The following is a 20,159-nucleotide window of genomic DNA, read 5'->3' as shown; positions in this document are numbered from 1 at the left end:
TCATTTGCAGACAGATGGGCCACCTAGCGAAGGCCTGTGCACGGAGGAGGCCACGACCTGCACCTCAGCCTCAGCCCCAACCTGCCAAGGCTGGGCCGCAGCAAAGCCAGCGGCACAGCGCACAGATTTAGAGCCACCCTCCGAGCCTGGGGCTCCAGCGGAGGAGGGGTGGCAGCAGGCCCGTGGCCGTCGACGCCAGGGGCCACAACGACATCCTGGCACTCAGAGTGGCCCTCAGGTGCCTACTCAGCAGCAGTGGGTTCTCACGGGGAACCGCTTTGGTCCTCTTGAGCAGGAGGAGCCCCCTACGCCAGCCTCCACCTCCACTTCACCCTCGCCAGCCGCCCCACCTTCAGATTTCCCCTCCTCCTCCTCATCCCCTCCCCCGCCCACTCCTCGCCTCGCCCCCCTGTCTCTGTCGCCCCACCCCGTTTCTCTTCTCCTCCCCCCCCCCCCCCCCCCCCCCCCCCCGCTCCTTCTCCCCCTCCTCCTGCTTCAGTACCACAGTCGACTCAGGAGACTGGTCCCTCGCCGGTGGCTAGGAGATCTCTTGGCAACGCCTTTGCCACGAGTCGCCTAGCGAGAGAGGGTCAGCCCTTCTTGCGGCCCCCTCTGCAGATTCAGACATCTTCCCTTGCAGCTATCCCTCGTGGTCTGACGAGCATTGACCTTCGACGCCGCTGGGATTTCTTCGATTACGGGTTCACTCGCTTTCTCGACGATTCCGCAGCAGACCACGAGGCAGCCTGCTTCAGGCTCCACGCTTTGTTCCTCGCCGCTAGGGGGACAGAGGCCTTGGACTCAGCAGTTGGTTTCTCCTTCCCCCTCTGTGGTAGGACCGAGACAGAGTGGTCCCTCGACTCAGTGGTGGGATGGTTGCATACACAGGTTCTCTAGTTCTCTCACCACATGGGAGAACTTGGAGTTACAGATTTGCTGCAGACTTTGCGGCCACTAGCCGAGTTTGCGGTGACACCCCCAGACTCAGCAGGATGTAGGCACATTGTGGTGTACTTTTTTGCTGATACGCAGTGCTTGCCTTGCTATGTATACATTCATGAGGACTCCTGGACAAAGGAGGTTGCTTTACGCACGGCTCGCTCTGCTTGGGCTTGGGCCAGGCACTCATTGCAGTCTCGCCTATCTAGACTCGGATGCGGATTATTCCGCATCCAAGCCAGCCTCGAAGATAGCCCGTCTTGCTGCTGCGGCAGCATCTGTTCTCTCTCGCTCCCCATGAGGATCGTCTCGTGGAATGTGCAGGGACTAGGTGGGCCCCAGTTTCAGCGACAGCGGGGCCGATTGCGTCAGGAGCTTCAGCGTTGCCTTGTGGGAGGAGAGATTGATCTCCTTATGCTTCAGGAGCACCATTTGTCTCAGAGCCGCATTCGGCGATGTGGTCAGATTTTGTGTGGACGTTATGATACCCTTTGGTCAGCTGCTTTTGGACCTGGAGGCATCCAGGGTGGGATATGTATGACTATTGCGGACTCATTGCAGCAGGCCATTGTGGGCAAAGGGATTATTGTGCCAGGCAGGGCTCAGTGGATTACTATGCAGGTTCAAGGTGGCCTTGTGGGCTTCCTGAACATCTATGCGCCCAATGTGGCGAGTGCTCGTGTAGAGTTTTGGTCACAGATTGTTGAGTCTTTGCCACAGGTTGACCATTGGTGTGTAGGAGGGGACTTCAACATGTTGGAGGACCCTTCTGACAGGATCGGAGGCGGCCATGCTACTGTGCATGGAGTCGACTTAGCAGCTTGGGAGAGGTTGTGTATGACTTTGAGGGTCTTAGATACATGGCAGCATTCTGGCTTTGTGAGGCCTCCAGAGAGTCTTGCCTTCTCTAGATCGGACCGCAGAGTGGGAGTAGTGAATCTATCGCGAATAGATCGCTTCTACACTAGTGACCACTTCAGTGACTTGGAGGGATCAGTGGGCATCCTGGCAGGGACATCCTTCTCGGACCATGCACCAGTGATCCTCACAGTGGCAGACAGGCAGAGGAGTGGGAGCACGATGCTTCGCATCCCAGAGCGGGTCTTGTTGGACTCAACACTCAGAGAGAGGGTAGAGGCTCTCTGGATAGAGGGTATGGACAACCACACTCTACCTGTAGACAGAGTGGCCTGAGGCCTAGCTCAGCTTAGCCACTATTTTCTCCAGGAGTCTCTCGCTCGACGCGCTGCAGCGAGAGAGGAGGAGCAGCGTCTCAGACGAGGCATTGCTTCACTACAGAGGATGTAGGAGACTCATCCAGACAGTCCATGGTTGGAGGAGCAGTTACAGCAGGCTCGATAGGAGCTTGCTTGCATAGAGGAGAGGCGCCATGAGTTTGCCTTTCACCGACAGGCATCTCAGTGGACTCAGGTGGGTGACAGAGTGACAGGTGCTTTCTTTGAGACAGTGGGACCTCGGCACTCGCATGCCAAGGTCAATCAGTTGAGGAGACCCGATGGGTCAGTTGTTTGTGAGCCCGAGGATATCCGTGCAGTTGCTACTAACTTTTACCGTGAGTTACTGTCGGTTGAGCCCCAGTCAGAGAGACGGGATGCATGCAGGGAGCAGGTTTGGGCACAGATGCCTTGTCTTGTGATTGAGGGGATGCGCCAGAGGCTAGAGATACCTCTTCAGCTTGAGAAGCTGCACACGGCACTTAGGGCCCTCCCCCGTGGTAGCTGTCCACGTGAGGATGGGCTGACTCCCAGCTTCTTCTTGGAGTACTGGGACCTGCTTGGCCCAGATCTTTGTAGTGCCTTTCAGTACATTCTGCACACAAGAGCGATGCCGGATAGCATGAGTGAGGGCCTGATTTACCTCATTCCAAAGGAGGGTGGCTACTTGGATGAGATTCGACAGGGGCACCCCATCACCATCCTCAACTCGGCCTACAAAATTCTTGCCAAGGCTCTGAGTTTGAGGATTCAGCCACTTTGGGAGAGCGTTATACAAGGGACTCAGACAGGTTTTGTCAAGGAACGCAGTATCCTTGACAACATCTTCACTTTCTGGGAGGCTTCTGCCCTAGCACGTCTCCGTGGGGAGGACCTTGTGATTCTTCTTCTCGATTTTGAGAAGGCATACGACAGCGTTGACTCGGACTTTCTAGAGGACACGCTACGCAGGATGGGCTTCTCAGATGCTTGGATTAGAGGGGTGTCACCTTTGTACAGGCAGGCTCACAGTCAGGTGCTTTTGGCAGGAGGCAAAGGTGAGCGCTTCATGTTCACACGATCGGTCAGACAGGGTTGTCCTCTTGCCCCCTTTCTCTTTCTTTTCTATGCGGATGCGATGAGCAGATTTTTGGTGTCACAGCAGGTTGGTCTGAGGGGCTTAGCACTCCCTATACGGGGAGATGAGCTTGTGGACGCTGAGTTTGCCAACGACACAGATGTGAGCAGGCTTTGGAGACCTTCTGCTGTGCATCGGGCACATTGATCAACTGGAGAAAGACAATGGCTTTCTCGGTTGGCAATGCTCCTGTGCCAGATTGGATGCCAAGAGAGGGTTTCAGGTGGATTCCTCCAGGGACTGCAGTTCGGTACTTGGGTTGTTAGGTTGGTTTGGACTTGTCCCCCGAGCAGCAGATTGCTCCTCTTCTCCTGTCCATTAGGAGAAAGCTGTTACATTGGAGCTCAGCACGACTTTCGCTGGCTGGTAGAGTAGTAGTTGCCAACCAGGTGTTGTTGGCGACTATGTGGTACATCACTTCTTGATGGATCTTCTCGAGTTCTTGTATCAGCCAGGTAGAGAGGCTGATCAGGAACTTCCTCTGGTCAGGTCGCGACACTCAGATTGCCTGAGCCAAGGTGGCTTGGTCGATCATCACACTTCCTTGTTCTCAGGGAGGGCTTGGGATCATTGATCCAGCACAACACAGCAGAGCCCTTCTTGGGAAGTTCGTCGTCAGAGGACTTCTTCCAGGCGAGGAGCCCTGGAAGGAGTTCTTGCTGCAGAGGCTTTGTGCCAGGGTGCCTCAGTCAGGAGGCCCTTGGCAACCTTCGACCAGATGGATCTTTACAGAGTTGCGCCGAGTTGGTTTGCGCAGGAGACTGGAGGACCGATTCGCTGCGAGTTTGCTTCGATCTTGGGAGCTCTTACGGTGTGGCCTAGAGAAGAGACAGCCGACGTGCACGGAGGAGCGCATACGGCAGCCCTTTGTCTGCAACCCCATGGTTAGCACTCAGAGAGGCCACTTGGTTGGGAGTCGGCCTCATGTTTCTTGGGGTCCCATGGCAGCAGGTCCAGCGCTCTCTTTAGGTGACTGGCTAGAGTTTACAGGTTTGTCAGAGGAGGTGCAAGCTGTCCAGCTACAGGGCATGAGAGGGGTGCAGAGCATGTGTCAGGACATCTCAGAGTCAGTTCCAGCTGAGTGGCTCACGCCTCTCGAGCCAGTAGCACCCTGGTGGATGGGAGTCTTCACACGACTGGAGGTTCTCATTTCAGTCAGGGCTTGCTCAGAGACTGTCCCAACCCTGTTCTTCGAGCTTCAGGGTGGGGGACGATTACAACGAGTTGTAGTAGAGGCCCCGCAGGTAGCAGAGTGCTATTTCCAGAGGATCCGAGTTGTGGGCATTTGTGGGAGGACTTGCGTCATAGACCCTGACCCAGTAGCTCTGGAGACGGGACATTGGAGGCTATGGGCTTGGGAGTGCTGTCCACTGGCAGGAGTACAGTGGGATCCTGGTGAGTGGCTATGGAGGGACCCCTTCTCTTCTGCAGACCGCCCAGGAGTCCCCTTCTTTCAGTACACTGTTCGACTTGGACGTCATATACTTGTAGCACAGAGAGAGGCCCGCCCCGCTGCAGCACGTCATTGGCAGGAGGAGGGCCTCACAGTCGAGTTCTTGGCAGCTTTTTGGCAGAGGCTGTGGGATTCTAGACAGCCGAGGCACGTCACTTTGTTCCAGTGGCTGGTTGCACACAGAGCCACAGCAGTAGGGAGTTGGCTTGTGCATAGTGGTCTCTCGGTCGCATGTGCAGCCTGTGACCAGTTGGTGGAGAGTCAGCGTCACTGTCTTTGGGACTGTCCCTCGGCCCAGCAGGTGTGGCTATGAGCTCTTCGACTGATGCCTGCCCTCTCCACGGCTCGACAGTACACTTGGGGGGCAGCGGCTTGGTCCACCCTCACAGGCCCGGCACTTCAGTTTGAGCTACCTTACACCAGCAGGATGATAGTGATGCAGGGAGAGGGACCTACACTCCAACCTGCCACAGATCTTACTCCACAGGAGTGGTGCAGTGAGAGAGAGGAGTGTTGGGAGCTCATCAACGGCCTAGCTCTCTGGTTCATCTGGCGGGCCCGCTGTTTCCGCATCTTTGAGGCTCGCCTTGTGCCACCAGCAGAGACTGTTCGTGACTTTTGGCTAGAGTTGATCCATACTCTCAGAGGACAGCTTGAGGGACTACAGGGCAGCTCCGACCGCATGCGGGAGCGCCGCAAGGCTTTCCTTCGACTCTGGCGCCCTGGGCCTTTCTACACCATTGTCCAGGGGGTGCTCAGATGGCACTACTGTCCACCTGTGTGGCGCTTCCCTCCTCCCATCTATTGATTTAGCCTCATTGTATATATGCTGTTTTTTCATTGGGAGAGTCTCCCCATCATGCTTGTTGTAGCCCTCTCCTGCAGAGGTGGATGTAGCCCTATGGGCAGTTTTCATTAACTAATAGAAGGATCTTTTTCTCGGAAAAAAAAATGCACAAAAAAAGGCACAAATTGGATTGATGTGTAGGTGTATGTGGCAAAAGGAGTTAATGCAAGCATCTCCCAAATCAAGTAGGCAAGGCAGAAGTACAAATATATTGAATCTAGACATAATAGAGTTAAGGGAGATCTCTATGGTGTGTGCTTGGGCACAAATCATTACACACACACACACAAACACAGATGAAATGAAATGTTATACTAACGTCTTCAAAAGGCCAAAGTGACCTATGAGACCAGAAAGTTACAATGTGGTGGATCTGATACAAAGTCAGAGTAACAAGATGACAAAATGACAAAATAAAATACTATGGAATCCTAAACTACTAGGTGTGAACTAAGCAGCTAGCTGGGATAGCTAGATCACAAGAGATCCAGCATCGGTCACTGGAGGATCTCATCAATCTCCTCCATAGTCAGTAGTCCGACCGAGCGTCGTGCGTGTCAGGCCAAAGTGATACGGATCCTCGGATGCAACCTCCGTCGATGCTGTGTAGTTCTCCGCAGTCATGGGCGTCTGGATCTCCCCAGTTCGGTTGCTCAGTCGATCAGTGTGCCTTTGGTGTGAGGCGACGAGCTCTGCTGTGGTAGTAGCTCCTCCGGGTGTCCAATGCCAGCTCTTTTCTCTCCTTGGTACTGCTTTCCAGCAGCATCGACCCACCCTCTCATCGACGCCTTCAACTCCCCTTCGCTCGCCTGTGCGGGAGCAGACACAGATGGAAGCTTATGCTCTGCCACAGAGGGACCTTATTGAAGCCCCCTCGCCCGACACTGCAGAACCCACCATCCGACTTACTTTGTCGCTGACAGAGCAAGCGAGCTTAGAGGCAGAGGTGGCACGCCTTCAGGCCACCTCTATTATCTGCAAGATTCTCGGCACTAGACCTAGCAGATGGGAGGTGCGTGATCTCCTCCAAGTCTGCCTTCTCGCAAAGAAGATCCTTGATAATCTGCTTCTCGAGTGTGGCTACTACCAAATAGAGTTTGGGACTCCCGAGATGGCGTCCAAGGTCATTGCGATGAGCCCCTTGGCCATCCGAGCGGTTCAAGCTCATTTTGGATAGTGGCATCACAGTTTCGACGGAGCTAACGACGTTCTTGTTGAGGAGGCAAATCTTCCCTTTTCGGTCTGCTTCCCTGGCTTGAGGAGAGAGTACCTTCCGCTCCTGCCCAGGATTGGCTTAGAAATTGGAACGTCCTGGAGACACCTCGCACGGCAGCCTCTGCAGCTACCAAGGAAGCTGGCATTCCCACAGTATCTGTTTTGGTTCGGGACACCCCTACCCTCCCAAAGGTCAATCTACTACCTTTGGTGAGGTTGTCCTCAGATGAGCCATGTTGCGAAGCCTTGTACACAGAGAACGCCCCAACCTTAACCTCAAGCTCAGCCCCAACCTCCTAGGACTAGCCAGCAACAGCAGACAGAGTCACAGGGTACTCAGGCAGACTCACCCTTCGAGACTAGGGCTCAAGCAGAGAAGGGTTGGCAAAAGGTTCGTGGTCGGCGTCGACACGGGCCACCTCCTCAGCCTCGCCCTCCGGGTGGTCGCCAGGCTGTGCGCGTTCTCTCACTACATGGGAGACCTGGGGGTTATAAACCTGGTACAGACTTTGTGGCCGTTGACCAAGTTCTCAATGACACCTCCAAACTCGGCAGGATGTTGACAAATTATGGTACACCTCTTTGTTGACACGCAGAGCCCAACATGCTATGTAAACATACATGAGGACTCCTAGACAGAGGAGGTTGCCCTACCCACGACACGCTCTTCTTGGGCTTCGGCTAGATATTCTTTGTAGTAGCGTGGTTGGCTCCTGCTGCAGCATCAATTCTTTCTCGATCTCCATGAGGATTGTCGCATGGAACGTGCACGGAGTATATGGGCCTAGTTTCAGTGTCAGCGAGATCGATTGAATTAGGAGCTTCAGCGATGCCTTGTGGGCGACGAGATTGATCTTCTTCTGTTCCAAGAGCGTCATCTTTGTGAGAGTCGCATTAGACGATGTGGTCACCTTTTGCGCGTGCGGTATGAGACATTCAGGTCAACTGCATTTGGACCTGGTGGTATCCACGAGGGTATGTATGACTATTCCGGGCTCTTGACAAAAGGCCATTGTGGGCAGAGGTATTATTGTGCCTGGCAAGGCCTAGTGGATTAATATGTAGGTTTAGGGCTACCACATGGCCTTCTTGAACATCTATGCACCCAATTGGCAAGTGCACGTGCAGAGTTTTGGTCTCACATTATAGAGTCGCCGCATGCAGAGCAATGGTGCATTGGGGGTGACTTCCACATGTTGGAGGACCTCTCTGACAGAATTAGAGGTAGCCATGCTATTGTGCACGCGGCTGCGTTGGCAGGTTGGGAAAGGCTATGTATGACTTCAAGGGTCTCGGAAGTTTGGCAGCACTCTGGCTTTGTCAGGCTCCCAGACAACTTGGTATTCTATCTCTCTGACCGCATAGTGGGAGGAGTCAATCTATCTCAGATAGATCGCTTCTACGTTAGTGACCACATCTGTGACTTGGGTAGGACAGTTTGCATTTTAGTTGGGACACGCACCATTGATCCTCAGTGTGATAGATAGACAGAGGACGGGGAGCACGATGCAACGGATCCCTGAGAGGCCCTTGTTGGACTCAAAGCTCAGAGCGCGAGTGGTGGCTCTTTGGACAGAGGGCTTGGACACACACGACTCTCCTGCTGACAGAGTGGCCTATGGACTTGCTCAACCTAGCCGTTTCTTTCTTCAGGAGTCTACGGTTCGCCTAGCTACAGCGAGGGAGAAGGAACAGCCTCTTTGACGGGGCGTTGCTTCCTTGTAGAGGATGCAAGAGAAGCACCCCGAGCAGTAGTTGCAGCAAGCTCGCTAGGAGCTTGCCAGCATAGAGGAGAGGCGCCATGAGTTTGCTTTCCATCGACAGGTATCTAAATGAACCGAGGTGGGTGACAAAGTGACTAGGGCGTTCTTTGAGACAGTGGGACCCCGTCATGCGCACACTAGTGTCAGCCAATTGAGGAGACCTAACGGGTCAGTGGCTTCAGAGCCAGAGGATATGCGTGCAGTTGCTACTGACTTTTATCGCGACGTGCTGTCAGCAGAGCCTCAGTCAGAGCGTCAGGATGCCTATAGAGAGCAGGTTGGGGCACAGATGCCTTATCTTCTGACTGAGGAGATGCGTCAAAGGCTTGAGTTTCCTCTTCAGTTAGAGAAGCTCCATACGGCCCTTAGAACACTTCCTCGAGGTAGTTGTCCTAGTGAGCATGGTTTGACTCCTAGTTGTTTCTTGGAGTACTGGGACTTGCTTGGCTCAGACCTTTGCAACGCTTTTCAGTACATCTTGCACACAGGAGAGATCCCTAGCAGCATGAGTGAGGGCTTGATCTACCTCATCCCCAAGGAGGGTGGCTCCTTGGATGAGAATCGGCAGTGACGCCCATCACCATCCTCAACTCAGTTTGAGGATTCAGCCACTTCTAGAGAGAATTATACATGGGACCCAGACAGGTTTTGTCAAGGAGTGCAATATCCTTGACAACATCTTTACTTTTTGGGAGGCATCGCGCCTCTCCGAGGTGATTATCTCGTGATTCTTCTTCTCGATTTTGAGAAGGCCTACGATAGAGTTGACTGGAACTTCTTGGAGGGCACTCTACGCAGGATGGGTTTCTCAGATGCTTGGCTCAGAGGTGTGTCAGCTCACTAGAGACGTGCATAGTGAGGTGCTCTTGGCAAGAGACAGAGAAGACCATTTCATGCTCGCACGCTCGGTCAGTCAGTGCTGTCATCTAGCCCCCTTCCTCTTTCTATTCTAGGCGGAAGCGATGAGCAAATTCTTGATCTCACAGCAAGTTCGTCCGTGTGGCTTAGCGCTCCCTATTCGGGGCCACGAGCTACTGGATGCTGAGTTTGTAGACGACTCATCCTTGCACTGGGAGGTCCAGGAGGGCAGCCTACATAGATGTGAGCAAGCTCTAGCGACATTTTGTTGTGCATCAAGCGCATTGATCAATTGGAGGAAGACAGTGGCTTTCTGGGTTGGCAGTGCTCCTAGCCTGATTGGTTGCCAGGTCAGGGTTTTAGATGGATTCCCCCAGGGACTGCAATTCGCTACTTGAGCTGTCACGTTGACCTGGCCTTGTCTCCTGAGCAGCAGATTGCTCCCCTCCTCCTGTCCATAAGGAGGAAGTTGTTACATTGGAGTTCGGCACGACTCTTTTTGGCAAGTAGTGTTGTCGTGGCCAATAGATGTTATTGGCTACTATGTGGTACATTAGATCTTGCTGGATCTTTTTCAGCTCCTGCATCAACCAAGTAGACAGGCTGATCATGAACTTTCTTTGGTCAAGGCGAGACACTCAGATAGCCCAAGCCAAAGTAGCCTAGCAGGTCATCACTCTAGACCTAGCACAACAAAGCAGAGCCCTTCTTGGGAAGTTTGTTGTCAAAGGACTGAATCCAAGGGAGGAGCCTTGGAAGGAGTTTTTGCTTCAGCGGCGGAGATTGGAGAATCGTTTTGTTGTGAGTCTACTTCGCTCTTGGGAGCAGCTGCAGAGAGGCCTAGAGCAGCACCAGCCCACTTGCACAGAGCGCTTGAGACAACCCCATGTCTGGAACCCCATGGTTAGCACTCAAAAGGACACTTGGTTGGTAGTAGGCCTCATGTTTCTTGGGGTTCTCTGGCAGAGGGTCTAGCACGCACTCTAGGTGATTCGTTGCAGTTCTCAAGTTTGTAAAAGAAGTTACAGAGCATCTAGCTGCAGGGCATGAGGGGTGCAGAGCATGTGCGAGGACATCACAAAGGCAGTACCAGCTGAGTAGCTCAAGCCTCTAGATACACCAGCTGCCAAATAGATGGGGGCCCTTCACGCGATTGGAGCTCCTCATCACAGTTCGAGCTTTCTCAGAGACTGTACCCTCCATGTTCTTCGAGATTCGGGGTGAGGGGCGACTACACAAAGGTTGCAGAGTATTGTTTTCAGAGAATCCGAGTAGTGGGCATCTGCGGGGGAATTTGTGTCATCGATCCTGACCCAACAGCTCTTGAGATAGGCCATTGGAGGCTTTGGTCTTGAGAGAGCTGTCCACTGGCACCAATTCAGTGGGATCGTGGAGAGTGGTTTTGGAGGGACCCTTTCTCCTCAGCCGACTATCCAGGGGTCCCTTTCTTTCAAGACATTGTTCAACTGGGATGTTGCATACTCGCAGCATGGAGAGAGGCTCGTCCTGCTGCAGCACCTCATTGGCAGGAGGGTCTTACAGCTAAGTTCTTGTCAACCTTTTGGGCGAGGGTCTAGGACGCCTAACAGCTGCGGCGAATCACTTTGTTCCAGTGGCTACTTACAGATAAAGCTACAGCAGTCGAGAGTTGGCTAGTACATAGTGGCCTTTTGGCAGCATGCGCATCTTGTAACCATCCTTGGAGAGTCAGCGTCACTGTTTCTACGACTGCCCTATGGAAGAGTAGGTTTGGCTTCAAGTTCTTCGGCTCATGCCAGAGCTTTCCACAGAACAACAACGCACTTTAGGGGCAGCTTCTTGGTTCACTCTCACGGCCTCTGCACTAAATTTTGAGCTATCCTCCACTAGCAGAATGATAGTGATTAAGGGGAGGGTCGACCTACACACGAGTGGCGTAGTGATACAGCAGGGGGGTCGACCTACACAGGAGTGGCGTAGTGAGAGAGGTGTGTTGGGAGCTCGTCTCTGGCATGACACTCTGGCTCATCTGACAGGCCCGCTGCTTCCGCATCGTCGAGGCTCGCTTGTGCCACCAGCGGAGACTGTTCGAGATTTTTGGCTAGAGTTGATCCATACTCTCAGGGGACAGTTCGAAAGACTTCAAGGCAGCTCCGACTTCAAGGACCGCATGCGGGAGTGTAGAGAGGCGTTCCTTCGACTCTGGTGCGAGAGGCCGTTCTTCACCATGGTCCAGGAGGATGAGCTCAGATGGCATTACCGTCCACCTGTGTGGCTCTTCTCTCCTCCCATCTCCTGATTTAGCCCTCATTGTACATATGTTGTTTTTTCATTGGGAGAGTTTTCCCTTAAGGTTGTTGTAGCCCTCTCTAGAAGAGGTGGTTGTCACTCTATGGGCAGTTTTATTAACTAATAGAAGGATCTTTTTCTTGAGGAAAAAAATTGTAACAACCAATTATACATGTTTTTGGTGTCATAATCTTCAGCCATACATAACGTTTGTGTTGTCATCTTTCACAACTGATATAAAATCTTCCATTTTTTTCTTAATCATACATGCTACCTCTCCTTGCCCTCTTCGTTGCTTGACATTTATTGACCATATCAATAAATGTACATTGTACTCCTCCAACCCGTCCATCCTTTGTGTATCATGCTCCCATGTTTTAAGCACATCGGCTTTGCTTGTTAGTTCATCTATACCAACCCCCGCATTCCATGGGTATCCTTTGTAATTTCAAAAGTATTCTTTTAATTGTAGCTCGGGGTCATAGGTCGTGCATTCGTATTTGCTTGAGAGAGAGAGAGAGAGAGAGAGAGAGAGAGAGAGAGATTTTTACATCGTAGGAATAATTCCAAGAGAACTCAAAGATCTGTCGGATTAGTCTTCAACTCAAGATATCACAATTTTGAGAAAACTGGGATAACCAATCTCCGACACTTGGGTGATTCACACACACACACACACACACACACACACACACACAGAGAGAGAGAGAGAGAGAGAGAGAGAGAGAGAGAGAGAGAGAGAGAGAGAGAGAGATGAAATGAAATGAAATGTATACGTCTTCAAAAGGCCAAAATGACCTATCAAACCAAAAGGTTACATGTGGTGAATCTAATACCAGGTCTCGGTACAAAAAGTACAAAGAACTGAAAAGAAAATAGTGGGTAGGGGTGGGGTGAGAGCTGATACAAGGGGAATACTAAGGGTCAGCTGTACAATGGAGCTCTCTGACAATCGAGGCATCATATACATATACATCAGTATCCAAAACGCTATATACATTCAATGTCCTCCAAGGTAGGCACTCTGTCAAGACGGTTCCTATGTCGCGCCAGTATGGTATGGATCCTTTGTCGCAGTCTGCGTCGATGTCGAGAGGGTCCCCTCATCGGTGGGCGACGGGACCGCCCCAACTCTATCGCCCGATCAAGCAGTATGCCTCTGCTGTTTTTATGTTGTTGGGGCTGCTCGGACTCCTCTCTCTCTGATTAAAAGAAATCTGTAATCTTCCGCTGTTGCTGGATCTCTCTCATTGTGCCCCTCTTCAAGAGATCCTCTCTGTGTTTGTGAATCTCCAGTAAGTATAATGACTCTAGAAAGTGGCCCAAAACCTTCTTTGAATAGACAGTCAAAGCGGCCTCGTATCTCGACTCAGCGGGTACTCCTTTGAATCAGCATGTCTCGATGTCTACCTGATGTGAGGATGTGCATATCTGACCAATAGCACATCGTATCCCGTGGGATAGATGAGTATCCATGTATCCTGGTCCGATCACAAAACCATCCTCCGTGAGTTGGAGAAGATGCTCTCTATACAAAGTCATCTTCGTACCTAGCTCATGTGTGGGTTGTATCCATGTCCTCTTCATATCCAACTGAATTAGGTCCTGTCTAATGAGCCTCGTAATCTCTGCTCTTGTGAGAGGGATGGAGGGTGCATCCAAAGAGTACTGAAATGCGGGTAGCCGGTCCATACTAAAGCCATGTAACTGAAACCAAGATGCCATCTCTACTACATGATATATCTCCCTGCAATGCAGATGTGGCTCGTGAAGACTCTAGTCCTAATTAAGAATATCTGTCTATAGGGAGAGCCCAAGTGCTAATCGAGAATATCTGTCTCTAGGGAGATCGAGTGAGTGCCTCCACTACCAATGGAGGAGCAGCGAGCTCCACCCTAAAAATGTCATGTGGTACTCGTTCACTACCAACGGAGGAGCAGTGAGCTTATCGAGTAAGTGCCTCCACTACCAACGGAGGAGCAGCGAGCTCCGCCCTAACAATTTCATGTGGTATTGAGGCCTTGGCCCTAATCATCCGAGAAATCATAGACACCAATGGCTTCTCCCCTCATCTCCATCCATCAATACTGCCAGCTCTGCTATGATGATCAATTGAGGAGCCCCATATCTCCACTCCTGTTTGAAGTGACGGCATGGTTGAAGTGACCAAAGTGTCAAAGAGCCAAATCTTTGTCCGAGGTTCCTAGAACTGAACCTGCAGAGATATCCTCTAAGGTCTCCCCAATGCTACATAGGCTCTGGTCAATCGCGTATCTGCTGCACGCCTCACGGAAAATACAGGACCACTGAAAACCGCCCCAGATAGGAGTATGTATCCACATACTCCATAGTCTCTTGACCATATGTAAAGGTGGGGGCGGACATCCTTACCCACCGGGCCGTGGTGTTTAACACCATTACCTTGGTCTTACCAAGGTTCAGAGACAATCCACTGTCCCGTGCAAATACATGCAATGCATTCAAACGACGCTGCATCCCCTCTGGAGAATCGGAGATCGGCACAATATCATCAGTATGTAATAGCAACGGAATCCATGTCCCTGCAAGCTGAGTACCTCTATAACCCTCTGCATGTACATAATTTGAAAACTCATCTACATATACCCAAAAGAGAGTCGGAGATAGGGGACAACCCTGCTTCACCCCAATGGTGCAGTGAACCATGTCTGCCTTGGCCCTAATCATCCGAGAAATCAGACACCAAGGGATTCTCCATACATCTCCATCCGTCACTACTGTCAGCTTTGCTATGATGATCAACTGAGAAATCATAGACACCAATGGCTTCTCCATACATCTCCATCCGTCAGTACTGCCATCTCTGCTATGATGATCAACTTAGGAGCCCCATATCTCCACTTCGTACCGCATAGTAGCAGTGACCAAAGTGTCAAAGAGCCAAAGCTTTGTCCGAGGTTCCTGGAACTGAACCTGCGAACATATCCTCTCAAGTCTCCGCAATGCTACATAGGCTCTGGTCAATCGCATATATACTACACGCCTCACGGAAAATACTAGACCACTAAAAACCGCCCCAAGATAAGTGTATGTATCTGCATACACCACAGTCTCTTGACCATATGTAAAAGTGGGGTGGACCTCCTTACCCACTGCGCCGTGGTGTTTTGGTCTCACCAAGGTTCACACACAACCCACTATCCCGTGCAAATACATGGAGTGCATCCAAATGACGCTGCACCCCTTCTGGAGAATCGGAGATCAGCATAGTATCATCAGCATATAATAGCAACGGAATCCATGTCCTTGCAAGCTGAGCACCTCTATCACCCTCTGTATGTACATAATCTGAAAACTCATCTACATATATCCCAAAGAGAGTCGGAGATAGGGGACAACCCTCCTTCACCCCAATGGTGGAGTGAACCATGTCAGACATGCACTGAGTAGTGCGTACATGTCCTACCACTCTGCTGTATAAAGCTAAGATACCCCAGATCAGCTCTGTGGGCACCCCCATGTCTTGCAGTCTGCGTATGAGTTTGGCTCATAGCACTGTATCAAAGGCTTTGCGGACATCCACAAAGCTACAATATATCCTCCTGCCATGGTGTCTACCCTCCTCAATAATGGCTCTGAGTGTCAAAATCTAGTCTAGAGTGGAGAAACCTCTCCTAAACCCTGCATGTCCTGCTGCCTGTATGCCCTCTTTCTGCCCATCCACTCAACTCATGGAGAGAGAGAGAGAGAGAGAGAGAGAGAGAGAGAGAGAGAGAGAGAGAGAGGAGAAGAAGAAGAAGAGTATTTTAACGTCGTACGAAACTATCCCAAGTGACATTAAAAATCTATCCAACAAGGAAATAGAGAGAGAGAGAGAGAGAGAGAGAGAGAGAGAGAGAGAGAGAGAGAGAGAGAGAGAGAGAGAGAGAGAGAGAGAGAGAGAGAGAGAGAGTATAGGTAATCTCCCCATGATCTCATTGTATAAGATAGGTTATACCATATTTCGTGTATATGGACCTTTAGTCGATTTGATGTAATGCAAAGAGGAACAAGCCTCATTTTTAGAGAGAGAGAGAGAGAGAGAGAGAGAGAGAGAGAGAGAGAGAGAAAGAAAGAAAGAAAGAAAGAAAGATTTTTAACGTCTATGTCAGGCCGAAATCGGCCTATGAGACAAATCGAATGTACATGGCGTGTATGTCATCCGTCTATCGGAAAGACAAATGAAACAAAACTGATACAAAACTGAACTGAATGTAGGTAATGGAGTATCTGAGGAGGGATGGGGTTCTATCTCTAGGGGTATATGCATGTCTATATGCTCAAGGTAGTACAATCATGAGAATGAAATAAAATGTTATATTAACGTCTTCAAAAGGCCAAAGTGACCTATGAGACTAGATAGTCACAATGTGGTGGATCTGATACAAAGTCAGAGTAACAAAAAATGACAAAATAAAATACAATGGAATCCTACACCGCTAGGTGTGAGCTAAGCAACTATGTGGGATGCCTAAATCACAAAAGATCCGGCATCGATCGCTGGCGGATCTCAGCAATCTCCTCCATGGTCAATAGCCTGACCACGCGCTGTGATGTCGGGCCAAAGTGATCGGATCCTCTGATGCAGCCTCTGTCGATGCTATGTAGTCCGGCGTCAGGATCTCCCTAGCTCGGTCGCTCGGTCGATCAGTGTGCCTTTGGTGTGAGACGACGAGCTCTCCTATGGTAGTAGTTCCTCCGGGTGCCCGGTGTCTGCTCTAAAGAAGTCTGTGTTCCTTCTCTGAGACTCGCTAGCCTCTCCTCTCATCAAGCTCTCTCTGTGTCTGTGCCGCTCGAGCAAAAACAGAGAGAGAGAGAGAGAGAGAGAGAGAGAGAGAGAGAGAGAGAGAGAGAGAGAGAGAGAGATTGAATTCTCGTCCACGGAGGTCATATATGACCCATGGGACCAAAGCAAAGCATTACAACGGTTTCTTCTAAGTGAAGGCGATCGTGATACATATTAGTTAGGGACTGAGGGTCTATTCGAAAGGTTAGGGAAAAGAAAACTAAGGAGGACCGGCTGAGAGAAGGGCTGTTTTGGGGCTTCGAAACTCTTGGATGATGGCTTTGCCACCTCGATATACTGCCCATTTACCTTGCTTGCGTGCTTCATGCATCTTCTTGAGCTCACTTGCTTTACTCTTGAGTTGATTTGTGGTCACTTCCTCAGCGATCCATAAGCTTTTATCCTTAAGAAGTCGAGATTGGAGTAGCAGCTTCATCCGAGAGAGAGAGAGAGAGAGAGAGAGAGAGAGAGAGAGAGAGAGGTCCAGTAACATCAAGTTGCCTCCTGAATTGCTGCGTGCGAACCTTATCCGTTCCGCGCATTTATTTGCATCTCCATATACAATTAAAGATGAAATAAATGCAACATTGTGAAGTCATGTTTCAAGAATTAAAAACAAGAGTGTCCAAAAAGAGCAATGTTTTACAGAACGAACCTTAGCGTTGTCTTGAACAATGAAATTCTTCGATGATTTGGTATATCAGGCAAAGCTTTAACAAATATCTGCAAAATTTACAAGATCAGAGTTTGCCAATGTTAAAAACGTACAATTACAAATAAGCATCTGCTCTAGAGGCTAACCTGCAGGAGTAGCCTTGGATTTTTTGTCTTCTCCAACCAATTAGGAATAACAGCTGCTAAAAGCCTTTCGGTAACAACATATGAATAACTATTATCCTACAGAACTTCAACAATAAGGCATTTGTTTTTCTCACAGAAGCATATCAAATCAAAGCTCAGCCAAAAAAACACAAACTACAATGAAAGATATGTAGGCCTTTACTAGGCATTCCTTAAAGTACGCTAGTTTGAGAAGTAAGAAAGAAAGGAAAATGGGCTGTCTACAAAGAAAAGAAAAGCAACCATTCAACTTTTATTCAGTTTCTCTCATATCACCAGGTAGGGCTATAGATAATCCTCTTAAATCTATGTGCCATATATGGCACACCACTCAAATGGAATGTATAAGAATGGCATATCTAATCCGCCATATATGTTTCCTTTGGCCTCCAAATAACGCTCTCTCTCTCTCTCTCTCTCTCTCTCTCTCTCTCTCTCTCTCTCTCTCTCTCTCTCTCTCTGTGTGTGTGTGTGGGGTCATATTTGACCTTTGAGAATGATAATGAAATCTCTATGGAGGGCTTGATTCTTTGTACTAAATAACCAAGTTAAAGGCCCGTAGGCCATATTAGCCTGTGATTATCACAAAGTAAAACAGGACTAGTAGTAAAAGAACCCCAAAAATATAACAGTTACAAGAAAACATAGGGGAAAACCACCAATGATACAAGGTCGTTGTTGCTACATTGCGCTCACCTTCCTCTCTCTCGTCTCCCTTCTCGCGCTGCCTCCCCCTGCTTTGTCTTGCCTAGCATTTTCAGCTAGCACCAACCCTTGCGTTTTTTTACTAGCACTCATCTTGAGTTATCACCTTTTCCCCACTCGCGCTGTTCTCCAGCCCTGCTCCCCATCCCCCCGCATGCATGCTGCCTAGCAGAGGCAAGGTGCATGATCTCCTCTAAGTTTCCCTTCTCTCAGAAGTAGAAAAGTTCATCAACGTAGGGGACGTGGATACTACCGGGTCAAGTGTAAGACTCCCAAGATGGCCACCAAGATCATTTCGTTAAGCCTGCTTGCCATCCGACTAGTCAAGGCTCGTTTTCGACAGTGGCACCATGGTTTCGAACCAGCTTCTAAGTTCTTGTCGAGGAAGCAGATTTATCCATCCCAGTCTGTTTCTCCAGCTTGAGGAGACAACACCTCCCACCGTTATCGAGGATTGGTTCAAAAATTGAAACAATCTTCGAGACCTCAGAAACGGCAACTTTAATTGTTGCGAGGGCAGCAAGTATACACCTACCATACGCGTTTTGATGCGCAACACCCACTCTCTCCCAAAGGTAGTCCTACTGGCTAAGGTGATTGGCAAATGGATCTACCGGAGCGTGGACTATTTGGGAGTCACAAACCCTTCAAAGCGTATCCTCGAACGAGAACCTAACTGACGCCAAAAACTCAATCTACCAAGACTAGCCAAGCACAATAGACAGAGGCTCAAGGTGCATAGGCTGCATCTTCTCAGAGACTGGTGCCCAGCCAACTGAAGGTTGATACAGCCCTATGGCCATTGGCCAAGTGCCACCTAATGCACTAGGATGTAGACACATTGTGCTACACTTCTTTGCAAACACCTACAGTGTGCCTTGCTCCACGGACTACACGCTTAGCTTGGGCATGGGTTGGTGGACAAGGTCACTATGCAAGTTCAAGGTAGCCTTGTAGGCTTCTTAAACATTTATGCGCCCAGCAATGTCACGTGTACATCTAACCCTATGTGTATGTGGACAAGCTAACTCCCATCTCTAGGGTTTAGGAAAACCTAGGAAGTGTTTTAGCATCCTTGTGAGCCTGTACGCAGGACATGCATATCCGTGCACTTTAGATTAGTTGCATACCCTCTGATTGCACATGAGCAGGTGTAGACATTGGGGAATGTCCCCATACAATTGCATTAGTACCCAACCTAGGTATTTATCTGCATGCGAATCGCCTCTTATTACAAGTTCATCAGCTTATTAATCGTGGGACTTTTAAGAGGCCTTGCCCTACCCAGCTTTTACCCGCACTTCTAAACTATAAGTCAATACCCGCAGTACAAGTACCAAGTACCCACGGTACCTAAAATTTAGGACAGCCTTAAAAGTGTTCAAACAACCTTGTGAGCCTGTACGCACGATGTGCATGTCAGGCACTTTAGATTAGGTACATACCTTCTGAATGCACATGAGCATAGCCAATGTCTGCTACGTGTAAGCATTAAGGAGTGTTCTCATACAATTACTGTAAGGGCCTTCTCCTAGCCCTTACGCAAGGCCAACACATCTAAGCCACCAACTTAAAAGATGAAAAAGAAAAAGAAAATAATAGAAAGAAAGTATATTCGAAAGAAATTCGGGCTCAATTAGAGCACCAAAGTATACTCACAAGACACTTCCGGCTTCTCCCAAGGAAACATGGACATAACCAATGCATATAAATTACCTTTTCACTTTGAGAAAAAATAGCATAAAGGATAAGATAAGATAAAGAAAAAGATAAATGAGAAAAGGAGAATAAGGTGATTTAGAAACTTGTTGAGAAAGTTTTGATAAGTAAGATAAGTTATCAAGATAAGGAAGATAAGCTATCAAGATAAGTGAAAGCACTTATAAAAAATACGCATAAAAAGAGAGCTTCTCTTCTCATTTTTCACATTCTCTCCGTCATTTTCTCAAGGTGCAAACTTGAGAGTTAGCTTAAGAAAGCCATAGCCAAACCTCTTTCACACACACATTTTCTATATACACACACACATCTCTATAAGAGAAGCCATGGACAAACTCTAATCAAGTTTGTCAAAACTTGATCTTCTTCTTCACACTACACTGTCCCTCTCCTCTC

The 20,159-nt window shown here is 49.7% G+C and overlaps 1 protein-coding gene across 3 annotated transcripts in view; it reads right to left on the bottom strand.

Annotated features, from left to right (window-relative positions):
• The window catches only part of LOC147460233 (ARM repeat superfamily protein), a 234,605-nt gene that overhangs the window by 17,931 nt on the left and 196,515 nt on the right, over positions 1 to 20,159 (bottom strand). For all 3 annotated transcript variants that reach the window (XR_015187951.1, XM_086511315.1, XM_086511316.1), the window contains 2 exons: positions 17,301 to 17,396; positions 17,155 to 17,222 (listed from right to left, as the gene is read on the bottom strand). Coding sequence is in view for 2 of the 3 variants with exons in the window: in XM_086511315.1 (XP_086367441.1) it covers positions 17,155 to 17,222; positions 17,301 to 17,396 (164 nt within the window). In the remaining variant the exon portion in view is untranslated. The remainder of the gene's footprint in view (positions 1 to 17,154; positions 17,223 to 17,300; positions 17,397 to 20,159) is intronic.

The sequence above is a fragment of the Adiantum capillus-veneris genome, chromosome 4, assembly GCF_014529385.1.
Source record: "Adiantum capillus-veneris isolate H3 chromosome 4, ASM1452938v2, whole genome shotgun sequence".
NCBI classification, from domain to species: domain Eukaryota; kingdom Viridiplantae; phylum Streptophyta; class Polypodiopsida; order Polypodiales; family Pteridaceae; genus Adiantum; species Adiantum capillus-veneris.
The sequence above is the reverse complement of the archived record's forward strand: the minus strand, read 5'-3'. Positions and strand labels throughout refer to the sequence as shown.